This window comes from Littorina saxatilis, linkage group LG4 (genome assembly GCF_037325665.1).
Source record: "Littorina saxatilis isolate snail1 linkage group LG4, US_GU_Lsax_2.0, whole genome shotgun sequence".
Lineage (NCBI taxonomy): Eukaryota > Metazoa > Mollusca > Gastropoda > Littorinimorpha > Littorinidae > Littorina > Littorina saxatilis.
In genome coordinates, this window is record NC_090248.1 from 15,869,847 (window position 1) to 15,884,307 (window position 14,461).

At 43.6% G+C, this 14,461-nt stretch overlaps 1 protein-coding gene across 1 annotated transcript in view; it reads right to left on the reverse strand.

Annotated features, from left to right (window-relative positions):
* Nucleotides 1–14,461, reverse strand: part of LOC138964077 (transcription factor cwo-like) — a 29,651-nt gene that overhangs the window by 7,677 nt on the left and 7,513 nt on the right. Inside the window, exons 2-5 of the mRNA XM_070335967.1 lie at nucleotides 13,811–13,880; nucleotides 12,541–12,642; nucleotides 12,170–12,290; nucleotides 6,858–7,055 (exon numbers count right to left, since the gene is read on the reverse strand). Of these exons, the coding sequence (XP_070192068.1) occupies nucleotides 6,858–7,055; nucleotides 12,170–12,290; nucleotides 12,541–12,642; nucleotides 13,811–13,880 (491 nt within the window). The remainder of the gene's footprint in view (nucleotides 1–6,857; nucleotides 7,056–12,169; nucleotides 12,291–12,540; nucleotides 12,643–13,810; nucleotides 13,881–14,461) is intronic.

A 14,461-nucleotide genomic window follows, 5' to 3' on the forward strand; every position in this document is an offset into this window, starting at 1 on the left:
GTAGCAGAAACTACCCACTGTTCCTCAGGTATTTATTTCGTCTTTGATGCTTTTCGTGCCAGTGTAATGCGTTTAGCTTTCTCCCGGCATTTAGCTTTCTGATTTGGCCTCGTTGATCTTGTATAAACCCCACACTGAAAGTTCCATAGTACTGATGATCGAGATTAGGTACTCTACATTCATGGGGTCTAATTCGTTTAACCAATTTTTTTTAAAATTTAAACTTAGAAATTTGCTTCATCCTAAAATTCCTTCCCTTCTCTTTCAAGGGATGTAACCACTCGATGCACATTTTCAAAGAAATCAAATTTTGGGGTGAAATCTATTGTATTTCACCACCAATTTTCTTCACTTGCAAGAAACTGACATGCTTTTCTTCCTTGAATAAGTATACTTCTTTATTTTGACAAGAATACAACATTTCAGTCTTGAGTATATATCAAATCAGAAAGCTGAACGCCGGAAGGAAGCTGAAAGCGTTACACCGGCTACGCTTTTCTTGGGCATTTCACGTTCATTGTGCGTATTTTGTTTAAAAATGATGTCATTTCTTTACTGCTAAATATATCTACCAATCATGTTGTTGGCGCGAAAGCAACGTCACGTGATGAGGTGACCGGTTGCCATCTTGGAACTGCCAGACTCATGTTATCTATGTCAGAAATGCTTAGAGAAATAAACAGTTGAACTCCCTACAGGTTTGGGTAGTGTCGCATATGCGTATGAGTGAACACACATGCATATTTTTGACCCATCTGACAGGATTTGCAGTTGAGTACTCGTAGGTCTTGCCACCATTCGATGCCATGCTGGTTGGGACGCATGCTTCAGGTGAAATTCCTGTGCACTGACAGATTTCTTCTTGGCCTCTGGTTGAAGCAAGCGACTGCTGTATGGTTGTTTCGGCACGACGGTATACCGTAAATGGCGGAGACTTTCGTTTTGTCCTGGTGACTTACTCTCATCTGGTCACTTCTTACGAAATTCAAAATGGCGCTAGTAACATGTTTATCACTAAAACTGGGTTAAATCAAGACTACGTGTCATGTGACATGCCACAAGAGCTGCAAAAGTGGTGAGTCAAAATACTGGATCAGCTTCGGGATGCGTTTGTGAAGAAAAGTAGTCTAGGAGTTTTTATCGTCTTATTTTCTTCCCACCGAGCGTACTGATTGTATTTTCGTATTTTCCCCCTCTTGATTTAAAAAAAAAGTGACCTTGTAGACCATTACAGTTGTATGTGAGAAATGATTAAGTGTGTACCCTTTTGGAATCATATGTAATGGGCAGGACTGAGTCTATTTCTTTTAACTGCAAAGTTTAACTGAAGTAGCTGTGAAATGTGGAGTGCCTCAGGGATCAGTGCTGGGGCATCTTTTGTTCTGTTGGTATATTTGATTTGCTTTGATTGTCAGAGGCTATCTGAGACGCATGCCATTGGGTGCTTTTACCTGTTAGTGGGAGCTTATCCCCGCTACCACCCCCGGCTGTGACAACCTTTAGAAACTGAAGTCAACCACTGGAGAAGTCATCACAGACAAAAGCAAACAAATGTAGAGATGGGTGGAGCATTACTCTGAACTGTACGGTAGGGAGAACTCCATCTCAGAAGCTGCGCTGGAAGCTGTGAAACGATTACCCGTCATGACAGAGCTAGATGAGACGCCAAGTTTGGAGGAGCTCAGCAAAGCCATAGACAGTCTGCCTACAGGCAAGGCACCAGGACTGGACGGGATTCCCCCAGAGATTGTTAAGTGAGCGAAGGGCCCAGCCCTGGGCCACCTGCATGAGCTGCTGGTTCACTGCTGGGAGGAAGGTGAAGTTCCCCACGACATGCGAGACAGTAACATCGTCACCCTGTACAAAAACAAGGGAGACCGCAGCGACTTTCTTTCTTTCTTTCTTTATTTGGTGTTTAACGTCGTTTTCAACCATTCAAGGTTATATCGCGACGGAGGGAAGGGGGGAGATGGGATAGAGCCACTTGTCAATTGTTTCTTGTTCACAAAAGCACTAATCAAAAATTTGCTCCAGGGGCTTGCAACGTAGTACAATATATTACCTTACTGGGAGAATGCAAGTTTCCAGTACAAAGGACTTAACATTTCTTACATACTGCTTGACTAAAATCTTTACAAACATTGACTATATTCTATACAAGAAACACTTAACAAGGGTAAAAGGAGAAACAGAATCCGTCAGTCGCCTCTTACGACATGCTGGGGAGCATCGGGTAAATTCTTTCTCGTCCCAACCAATATGGGACTCCCCCTAACCCGCGGGGGGCCTGCAGCGACTGCAACAACTACAGGGGGATCTTTTTGCTCAGCATCGTAGGGAAATTGTTTGCGCGCGTGGTCCTAAACAGACTACAGAGGCTTGCCGACAGGGTTTATCCAGAGTCTCAGTGTGGCTTCAGGTCAGAACGATCCACTATCGACATGATTTTCTCCCTACGACAGCTACAGGAGAAGTGCAGAGAACAAAGGCAGCCACTATATATTGCCTTCATAGACTTGACCAAGGCCTTTGACCTAGTGAGCCGGGATGGACTCTTCAAAGTCTTAGAAAGGATTGGGAGTCCGCATAGGCTGCTAAGCATGATCCAGTCATTCCACACAGACATGAAGGGCGTCGTGCAGTTTGACGGCACGTCATCCGCTCCCTTCGAGGTCAAGAGCGGAGTCAAGCAGGGATGCGTGCTTGCCCCCACCCTCTTCGGCATATACTTTGCAGTCATGCTGAAACACGCATTCAGAACTTCAACCGACGGAATCTACCTCCATACCAGGTCAGATGGCAAACTCTTCAGCCTGTCACGCCTTAAGGCAAAGACCAAGATTCGGAAGACCCTCATCAGAGACATGCTATTTGCAGACGACGCTGCCTTGACAACCCACAAGGAGGAGCACCTTCAGCGCCTCATGGACAACTTCTCAGGAGCCTGTCAGGATTTCGGATTGACCATCAGCCTGGAAAAAACAACATCGTAGGCCAGGACACTGAATGCCCACCAATCATCACCATCAACAACTATCAGCTGGATGTCGTGAATGAATTCACATACCTTGGCTCATCAGTGACTGACGATCTTGGCATGGACTCTGAAATCAACAGGAGAATTGGCCGTGCAGCCTCAACATTCGCCAGGCTCTCAAAACGGGTTTGGGAAAATACAAAATTGACAGTGAAAACGAAGATGGCTGTCTATCGAGCATGTGTCGTCAGTGCCCTTCTATACGGCAGCGAGTCGTGGACCCTTTACTCAAGGCAGGAAAGGAGGCTGAACACATTCCACATGCGCAACCTACGGCGGATCCTAGGAATCAAGTGGTCAGACCGGGTAACCAACAACGAGGTCCTGGAACGTGCTATCATGCCCAGCATGCACACACTGCTCCGGCAAAGCCGACTTTGGCTTGGTCACGTACGCAGAATGGAAGACGGCAGGATCCCCAAAGATCTACTGTACGGTGAGCTGGCATCAGGCAAGAGAGCACAGGGACGCCCCCAACTCCGCTACAGAGATGTCTGCAAAAGAGACATGAAGGCCCTCGACATGGACACCAATGATCGAGCCCGCTGGAGGCAGGAACTGAAGAGAAGTCTAGCCAAGGGGGAAGAGAAGCTCAACCTAGCCTCGGAAGCACAAAGGCTCAAAACCAAAGAAAAGAACAGCAAAGTAACAACATCAGATACTGTTCACAAGTGTGGTCGCTGCGGCAGAGACTGCCACTCTCGCATCGGGCTGCACAGCCACAACAGGCGCTGTTCCAGTGCCAAATGACTTTTTCAGGCTTAGTTCTATGGCCCCTTCGGGACCGACAGATGCCGACGATATTTGATTTGCTATTACACATTTCAGAAAGAAGCGTCAGGAGTGATTTTTTGGGGGGGGGCAAATCATCATCATCATCATCATCATCATCATCATCATCACTTGAAGCGTGTGTATATAATTAGTGTCTGTATTTTAATTTTGCTCTTTTAAGTGTTTATGTTTTTGTGTTTTTGTGCGTCTCAAGGACAGATTTTAAGAAAAGGCTCAGCCTTAAATCTTTATTCTTGAAAAATAAAGTTCACTTCAGTTCAGTTCTACCGTGTCGGATGGAGAATTGTCGTCGATGGCCTATGCTCCCCCGGGGGTTCATAATGGCCTAAGTAAGTAAGTAAAGTCAGTTCAGTTCTCTCTCTTTCTAAAACCAGAAGACAGGTGTCAACAATACAGATATCTATATATATATACGACTTGTGTCTGTCTGTGTGTGTGTGTGTGTGTGTGTGTGTGTGTGTGTGTGTGTGTGTGTGTGTGTGTGTGTGTGTGTGTGTGTGTGTGTGTTCGCTATGCCAAGCCAAAGTTCTCGATGGATCTGCTTCAAATTTGGTGGGCATATTCAGGTAGACCCCGGACACAACCTGGTCGATGAGAATTTTCAACACGTGCTCTCAGCGCACAGCGCTGAACCGATTTTGGTTTTTCTGTTCATCTTCCCAAATCCATTCCCGCTAACTCTTCCTTATCTTCTCCAGTGTTTTGCGTTTATCTCCCTTCCTTCGTGTGGCGTCAATCCATATTCCCGTTACTACGTTACTATTTTTAGAATGTCACTGCACTGTCCAGAACGCTTTCCTTGCACCCGTAAGTTGTCCTCACTGTAAAAGTGCAAAGGTCGAATCAATTTATAGCCACGCGAAAAATACACTGTCATCTATCTCTATTTATAGATATATCAATCAATGAGGCTTATACCGCGCATATTCCGTGGGTACAGTTCTAGGCGCTCTGTGTGTGTGTGTGTGTGTGGAGGCAACACCTGTGGATTGTAGAGTTCTGTTTGTGATGGGGTCTGGCGGCTTTTGTCTGTCTGTATGTTCTGGCCTTTGAGAAGCCATAACAGTTAATATAGGGCTTAGAAATAAGCTCTAAAATTCTCAATCCCGTTTGAGAGGGCTTCGCCTTCAAAGGTGATTGTGGTGTTTCAGCACTCGGTTACATTTTACGTCGTCGACAGGGATGGGACTCGACATGATATGTTCAGGAATGGCATTATGGCCACTGAATCATTTTCGTGCTGTTCCCATTCCACCAACCTGGGAGGGACCTAACCTTGGCGGGTCCATGGTTCGGAACTTTGGGGACAAAGTTCATTCAAAGGGGGTCGAGTGTGACAGGGAGACTACCGTCGCCCTTCACAGCAGACTCTGCAGCAGAGTTGTTCGCCTTAGAAGTTGTGGGCTTTCCTTGCATGTACCCGTAAGTTGTCCTCACTGTAAAAGTGCAAAGGTCGAATCTATTTATCGAAAAATCCACTGTCATCTATCTCTATATATTTGTATATATAGATAGATATATACGGCTTCTGTGTCTGTGTGTGTGTGTGTGTGCCTGTGTGTGTCTGTGTGTGTGTGTCTGTGTGGAGGCAACACCTGTGGATTGTAGAGTTCTGTTTGTGATGGGGTCTGGCGACTTTTGTCTGTCTGTATGTTCTTGCCTTCCTTTGAGTGGGCACAAACTGGTGGATGAAAATGTTCACACGTGCTCTAAGACGGCAAACCGCCACGCTGTCTGTCTCTGTCTCGCGATTCACCCGGTGAAGCTGGGTATTCCTCTAGTCTATCTATATATATATACGGCTTGTGTGTGTGTGTGTGTGTGTGTTCGTGATGCACGGCCAAAGTTCTCGATGGATCTGCTTCAAATTTGGTGGGCATATTCAGGTAGACCCCGGACACAATCTGGTCAATGAAAATTTTCAACACGTGCTCTAAGCGCGGCGCGGTAAACCGCGGATACGGCTTCTGTGCCAAGGGAAAACAATCTACGCAATTCAACGACGTTAGGTTGCTGAAGCAGCAGTAGCTTCCCTTCTACTTGAAACCTGCCGAGTTTTCAATGTTGGTTCAGATCTAAGTATTGCAATTCGTGTACAAAATCCCTCCCAACTTCAAAATATTGCCACTAATACTACCCCTCCCATCGTAAATATTCATTGCAACATTAATAGTCAGGAGCTTTGCCGGTGTTTCTGTGTCTGTCTTAAAAAAGATCAAATCACTTTCAACACTGTGCTCTTTTCTCTTTCAACCACCACCGCATTGTACTCTCTTGCGAGTCATTCAAACTGGTCGATGCATTGTACTCTCTTGCGAGTCATTCAAACTGGTCGATGCATTGTACTCTCTTGCGAGTCATTCAAACTGGTCGATGCATTGTACTCTCTTGCGAGTCATTCAAACTGGTCGATGAAAATTTTCAACACGTGCTCTACGCGCGGCACGGTAAACCGTGGTGAATACTCTGTTTCGCGATACGAATTACGAAACTAAACACTTTTTTCCCCGGCTCTACTTCTTCACTTCTTTCACTTCCGCCACACAACGACCAGCGCTTTTCTGCACAGGTACTACATCTAAGTATTGCAATTCGTGTACAAAATCCCTCCCATCTTCAAAATATTGCCACTAATACTACCCCTCCCATCGTAAATATTCATTGCAACCATTAATAAGCTCTACAGTAGATGGTAGGTACGACTACTGTCTGTGTGTGTATCTCTGTGTGTGTCTGTCTGTTCGCGATGCACTGCCAAAGTTCTCGACGGATCTGCATCAAATTTGGTGGGCATATTCAGGTGGACCCCGGGCACAAACTGGTCGATGAAAATGTTCAACACGTGCTCTAAGCCGGCAAACCGCCACGCTGCATACTCTGTCTCGCGATCCACCCGGCAAAGCCGGGTATTCATCTAGTTTACAATATAGCACCAGAAACTAAATGTTGCAGCAACAACAACAACACACACAAAAAGCAAAACATACAAAAGAAACAATGTATAGAACAATTTGCATTAACTTACATGGCTGAACAAAGAGTGGTGAAACTGCAGTCAGATGTTCCATGACACGTACACAGAAGGGATCTGATGCTACCATGCCCTCTCCCTCCACAAAGTAGCGCAAGGTCTCATCCTGACATTCTCTGAAGCCTTGAAAGAATCTCTCTCTGCAGCAGGCACCTTCCCCAAGCTTGCTGTTGTTCATGCTTGATCCCCCATCTGTCAATAACATAAAAAAATACAGCTGAAAAACAATTAAACACAGCATAACTACTTTTTGTCAGTATTAATGTTTTAGAGCACTTGTCTGTCACAATCAGGAGCTCACAACAACACTTTTCAAGACATGAAAATGAAGAATGAAGATGATGGGTAACACAGCACACACTATATCTATATGATTGTAAGAACAACCTAGAATAAAGCCTTTGAGAATAAAAACATTTCATGTGAGTATGCAGCAGAAGAGTTAATGCTCATACAATTCCCCTTTCATTACCTAATCTATAAATCTGGTTTCTGTGTGTGGGTTTAATAACAAAAGGCTCCGACATGGCTGCTCTGATTTAGACAGGAATTGCGGAATATGTTTGTTGCCTCTCGAGTTGTGTCCTAGAGTACTTTTGAAAAAGCAAACTTGAAAAGAATCCTTAAAAGCAGCGAAAAACAGATACCCTAAGACCTATCGAAGACACTGGCAGTCTGGGCTGGCCAAACTTGTATAACGTCTCCTTACTGTGTCGTCTATGTACTTAAAGGGCAGCTGTCGGGTTGCCTGGCCTCAAAAATGCGCGGAGTCATGTGCAATCACGCGTTTAAGAGTTTTCCGAGTTGATTCAACTAAAGACTGTTGGTTTGGTCCAGAAGAAGATACTTTTATCATTAGTTTGAAACCATGAAAATGAGTGAAACTTTCTGCTAGTTCTCACAATCAGCAAGAAAACGAAGCAGTTGGCAGGCCGAAACGACTCAAAATCCGCGACCGACAACTCTGTCAGCACAAGAAGAGACGCCGCAGTGTTAGCCTGGCAGTGACGTCATCCGAGGAACCCGATAAGGCCGCTGCGAAGTTTACAGTACAATGCAGAGTACAGCTGGGCATCTGTAATGCTGTACGCGTGATTGATTCTTGCACAAAGTAAAGTTTTAGGGTGGTGGTATCTTCTCAGGACCCATGTTCCCATCTTCTCTTCTTTGATCTGACCAACTGCAACCTTCACAAGTTATTTCTAAAGTGGTTCACATGCTGTTGCTACTCCCCCAGTCCACCCGGTTAAACCATAAAGTTGCTCAACCACAGACCCTCGTGTCCCTGGTCAGCAGACACTTTACACTGAAGAAGGTCCGCTTGAGGTGTCACGCCAATTACCGTGTACGTGTGAGGTACTGAATTCAAGACAAAAACCAACTCTGTCGGTGGGAAAATCTAGGAAAGAGATAATGACAATACCTCTTCAGTTACTCACTCAAGTAGGTAGACGAGATAAGATAAAGGGAAGAGAGACAAAGACAAAGATGAAACAGTGGATCTAGTGTGGAAAATGGGGGAGGGGGGTTCGGCCGCAAAAAAATCAAAGATGAATTTGTCAAACTGTGATTGTGATGGTTATCGTGTGTGTGTGTGTGTGTGTGTGTGTGTGATAACACGTATGTGTGTGTGTGTGATAACACGTACGTATATGTGAGTGTGTGTGTGTGTGTGTGTGTGTGTGTGTGTGTATGTGTGTGATTACATGTGTGTGTGTGTGGTGTGTGTGTGTGTGTGTGGGTGTGTTTGTGGGTGCATGTGTGTGAGTGTGTTTGTGTGTGTGTGTGTGTGTGTTTGTGTCCCTCGACGCGTGACATTATATGCCAATAAGTTGAACAAAAACAGGGTTCAAGTGGAAGACACTTTATAAACTCCGTTTTTTACTGCGAAATTTTGGCCTGGGAGAAGACACCGCATCCTAAGTTTCTCTTCACCTACCCGTGAAGTATGCTTAGGGCTTGACTAGACAACCCGATTGCGCTCACTACACGGTATAAAGAGAGCGCCGTTCATTCCTCGGCTGACATCACGCGTCCAAGGGAAGTAATTTTCGAGTGGGCTGCATTGACTCAGCCAAGAATGCAAACTTTCTTCGATTAAAGACATTGTAGCATGTCTAAAATCTTCGGACTTGTGTTGTCAAGCTGTTAAAATCACCAAGTAACTTTTAAGTATAGTTTCAGTTACATGAGAACTCATTCTGATGAACAGATTTTGAGAGCCACAACCCAACAGCTGCCCTTTAACGTAACGGTCTTTCACTGCGTCATATGCTGTTTGTGGCATCATTGTGGAGTGCTATGTTCAGCCGGACAAGTCTCGGCCATCCCTCGGTCTCCCGAGGCTAGCCAAGAATCTTCTCGTCTCTACTGCAAATTTAAATCAGCACAAAATTCCCACTGAAGCAGCAAGGCTGTTGATTTTTGCATGTGTTTAAAGGAACATTTCTTATTATGTAATCAATCTCCACCACAGATCCATGTTCACCCTTTTACACAGGATAACACGGTGTGTCAACTGATTCTGGCTATATCGTTTATACACCGGATGTTTCCGTTCGTACAGCGTCATTTTCGGCACTTGGTTGAGGACGAAAATTGCGGTAAATCGTGTGGGCAACGCACTTTTATAATATTGCAAAAATAAAAATTAATTACCAAATTGGTTGGGCTAAAGTGTACAATAAATACCAAGGTGCTAGTCGACATCATAATTACACACGCAGGTCAAACGTGGTAGCATTGCATGATTTTTGAACATTTTCTTGTTCTTCTCGCTATGTAATCAAAACTGACTCCTGATTTTCACATGAGCACCAAAACCATTGCCAGTTATGACATTTCGCTTGAACAGAAGTTTCTCTATGGCTTTTGTACAACCACTTGTTTTTTGAAAATATGCAGATTCCTTTCCTACGCCATGATTCAGTTCGTACAAAATAACATGTTTCCGTTCGTATGAAAAACGTTTCCGTTCGTACACATTCGTTAGATCAGGCATGGTTCACATAGGTCCAATATCACTCGTAGGCGTACTCTGTGCTATATGACGACCATTGGAACACACATAACTTGTAGTGGGGGCCTGTTTCTGCCTGATCTAACGAATGTGTATGAACGGAAATGCTTTTCGTACGAACGGAAACATGTTATTTCGTACGAACTGAATCATGACATACGAACGGAATCTGCATATTTTCAAAAAACAAGTGATTGTACAAAAGTCATGGGTTTTTAGAAACTTCTGTTTAAGCAAAATGTCATAACTGGCAATTGTTTTGGTGCATACGAACGGAATCTACATGTTTTCAAAAAACAAGTGATTGTACAAAAAGCAATAAGTTTCTATAAATTTCTGTTCAAGCAAAATATCGTAACAGGCAATGTTTTTGGTGCTCATGTACAAATCAGGGGTCAGTTTTGATTACAGAGCGCGAAAAACAAGAAAATGTTGGAAAATCATGCAATACTGCCACGTTTGACCCACATGTGTAATCATGAATTTTTAATCATGAAAAATGACACTGTACGAACGGAAACATCCGATGTACGAACGATATAGCCGGTTCAGTTGACACACCGTGGCGGGGATATAGCTCAGTTGGTAGCGCGCTGGATTTGTATTCAGTTGGCCGCTGTCAGCGTGAGTTCGATCCCAGGTTCGGCGGAAATTTATTTCAGAGTCAACTTTGTGTGCAGACTCTCTTCGGTGTCCGAACCCTCCCCCCGTGTACACTACATTGGGTGTGCACGTTAAAGATCCCACGATTGACAAAAGGGTCTTTCCTGGCAAAATTGCTTAGGCACAGTTAATAATTGTCTACCTATACCCGTGTGACTTGGAATAATAGGCCGTGAAAGGTAAATATGCGCCGAAATGGCTGCAATTACTGGCCGTATAAAATTTCATCTCACACGGCATCACTGCAGAGCGCCTAGAACTGTACCCACGGAATATGCGCGATATAAGCGTCATTGATTGATTGATTGAAGAGCACCTTTCAACATAACACCTCCGGTTTTCGTGCCAAAAGTGTTCAGAGCTCTACAAATTTCGTTGTGTCCTTTGCCTCTGAACTGAACTGAACTTTATTTTACAAGGATTAAAACTTGAGGCTAGGCCTTTTCTTAAAATCTGTCCTTGAAGCACATTGGAGCAGGATCAATACATGATCCCATTCCCAAGGTCAGCCCAATATTATTGGATCACAATCTTAGTCAGCCAAAGCCCAGCATGAAGAGGACCAGATGTCACAACAAAACACACAAAGTACAGTGGAACGAACCCCCCTTTAAAGACCCCCAATTTAAGTCCCTAGGGGAGTTATGCATGAGTGACGTCTAAACGTTTAGGCGGCGTGCAAACAGCGTGTGCCGCCAACCGCGAGATACACGGTATGCACGGGTGGCGACTACACGCTTGTACCACCGAAACTGGCGACTAAATTTAGACGTGCTCCGGAGGTCGTCTAAATGGTTTACACGCCGACTTCAGTGAACAGAATGGCCATTTTCATGGTTTTCCGCCATCAAAGTCGACGAATTTTTTCGCCGTAATCGTTTTTAGACAGAACCCAATAGTTGGAAGTGCTGGACTAAAATTTTTTTTTGTTGTTGCGAGATTCACTTCCCTTATCATATTATCTTAGAACCAACACCGATAAGATTAGCGAAGACATCTTTGATTCGTTTCAGAGCAAAGTAGCACTGACCCATATTTCACTGGTGCCGTTTTTGACTCTCAGCTTTTACGCGACAGGCACCCTCTTGCTCGTTTCATCTTTTGCGCCTCCATTTCTCCACGCTCTCCGTCCCACTGACCCATATTTCACTGCTCTCCGTCTCTGAATAGTCGAACTCCCCGTGCGAGGAAGCGGGAGGATGTTATCGAATGACCCTAGCGCATGCGCAAAGGAAGGAATTCCTCGTTATAAAAATAGATTGACTGGTGACCTTGCTTTACACGGCAACTTGAAAGTCGGCGGTCTGGTCGTCACCCGTGCATACCGACTGAGCGCCTGCGGTAGGCGGCGACTTTCAAGTCATGACTTCGCTGAAGTCGGCGTGTACTTTCAACGTCACTCATACATAACACCCCAGTTTTCTGTTCATAACCTCTGTACTGTAAGACTCACTCCTTTTAAAGACCTGATTTTCTGAGATTTTTAGAGGTCTTCAAAGGGGGTGGGGGTTCCACTATACTTCTACTACACAAACAGGAGACACCTATCACTAACAACAGAACTTCACAGAGACAAAGACACACTATTAAACGCTTCACTGACAATAGAGTCTGAGTGTCTTACCGTGTGAAGTTTTTGTTGTTTCATAGTTTTGACACTGACTTCCATCAACCTGAGCTTGAAGAGTCTTGATGTGCTTGATTGCCATCTCTATGATCTCCGTCTTCTCTATCCGCCCTTGTCCCTGAAAACAATCATTAATAAAACGACAACAGTTTTAGTTTCTGCTAGGTGAAAGGATTTTGATTAAACTTGGCGATGACAGTTAAAACTATGCGTTTTTGCCATCTTGGATGTTTCCATTGCACACCAGCGGAAAAACAGCAAAACATATTTTAGTGCTTCTCAAGTTATAATTTTTCACACACAAATGACACACCTTCGACAAACATACTAATATAAATCAGAAGAGACTCAAAATGATCTTCAGTTACCTGTTTTAGGTAAGATGTCGGGATTAGTCTGCTCAAATCAGCAAGACAGTTGTTCATGCGATCCCGTCGCCGCTTTTCTATGATGCGATGAGACATTGGGTCCTGTAAACAAAGGCATTTAAAGCTATTAATGTTACTTTCATCTCCAGCTACTGCATGAGATCAATCCCCTTAAACCATTAAGAATTTCAACAATGAGAAGGAAACAAGGAAGCGTTCATATGTGTGTGTTTCTGTTTGCATCCACGCATGTGTTACTGCTGAATTCATATACCGTACTTTCGGGACTATAGGGTGAAACTTTTTTCCTCAACCTTAACCCCTGCGACTTATTGACCAGTATAAACGTAAACTTTGCATCGCTTTTCTTCGAGTCTAAAAATTCACAGAGCTGCCATCATATTTGCGAGGTTAGTCACTTTTTAAGCGCGTACATTTTTTTTCTCAGTGTTTTAAGACTTTGCGTTGCACAATTTGCGATTGCACAGCTTAGTTGCAAATTGACCACGAGTCTTCATAGTCATTTTCAACATTGATTTGGTCTTTGAGAGTGAATGTATATGGTTGTTGTCCTCTAAAACACAAATCCAAAGCTCTGATGGTTCCACATTACAAATTAAACAGCCTGCATGATTGGCTTTTACTTTGACAATCCACATTTTACCTGAAGCTCAAACCCATTCATGATTACCTCGATTTGTCACATTTGAACAGTGTTTTTGTTACCCAGCATCTATTTAGTGTGCTCTTGCTAAATCACTGATAATTTTGACTTCCTGAATCAAATGGTTTTCATTTGTTTAGGCGAATGCTTACCCACGAGCTTTGAATAAAATGTGATGACAGAGTTCGGGATTATTTTACACAGGAGAGTGTGGTATGACAATGCGTGAACTGCTCGGCAAATTCAATTAATTTAATTAATGAGCATAGTTACGGACCACTTTCTAGCTAAATACTGCAGTTGTGTCTAAAATACAGCAGAACTAATGCCCCCTGATCTTTAAAAGGTCCAGTTCGCCAGAAATGTTTTCCAAAATGGCGTCTTAGTTTAATTTCTTAGAAACAAACAAGAAATTCAATGCAGAAATAAACTTCTGAACATATAAAGCATTTAAAAAATGGTTACTATTATTATTAAGTGTTTAAGTGAACCCCTCTCACCATGTATCTTTAATGCAGACACACACACACACACACACAAACAAACAAACACCAACACCCACCAGGTCTCCATAACATATGAACTGAATAGTAACAAAATGCTCACCCTAGATGTCTTTTGTCTTTTTGCACTTTGTAGCTCTAGCTCATCAGCAGTAGTTGTGAAGTTCAGTAACCTGAAATGAGGATAACAAGTATTCATTAATGAATCGTAACAGAACATACACACCACATGACATGTTTGTCTGTATACATATGTGTGTGTGTGTGTGTGTGTGTGTGTGTGTGTGTGTGTGTGTGTGTGTGTGTGTGTGTGTGTGTGTGTGTGTGTGTGTGTGTGTGTGTGTGTGTGTGTGTGTGTGTGTCAGTACATGTGTGCCTGTGTTTCACAAAAACCTATCAGCGCAGAAGGGCTCTAACTTGATAAATTTAGTGTTATGTCTCATTTGATACAAATGAGTTTATCCTACATACACATTAGTATATCATGTAAAACAGGTCATGCCAAACTAGTCTGCCAGGGACCTAATTTTCTACTGCTCACGATGACTAAGTCACCAAGACAAAAATCATTTTAAAAACACTTTTGCACCTGCTGTTCCTTCTGGAAGAATTTTTAGAACCTACACATCATGCTATACTTTCTAGAGTGACGTCTTTTTGCTTTGACATCAAATAATTCACAAACCTCTCAAAGAGATTGAGGTTCCACACTTGGACGCTTCGACTCCGGGACGTTTAGAGCACAAGACATGCC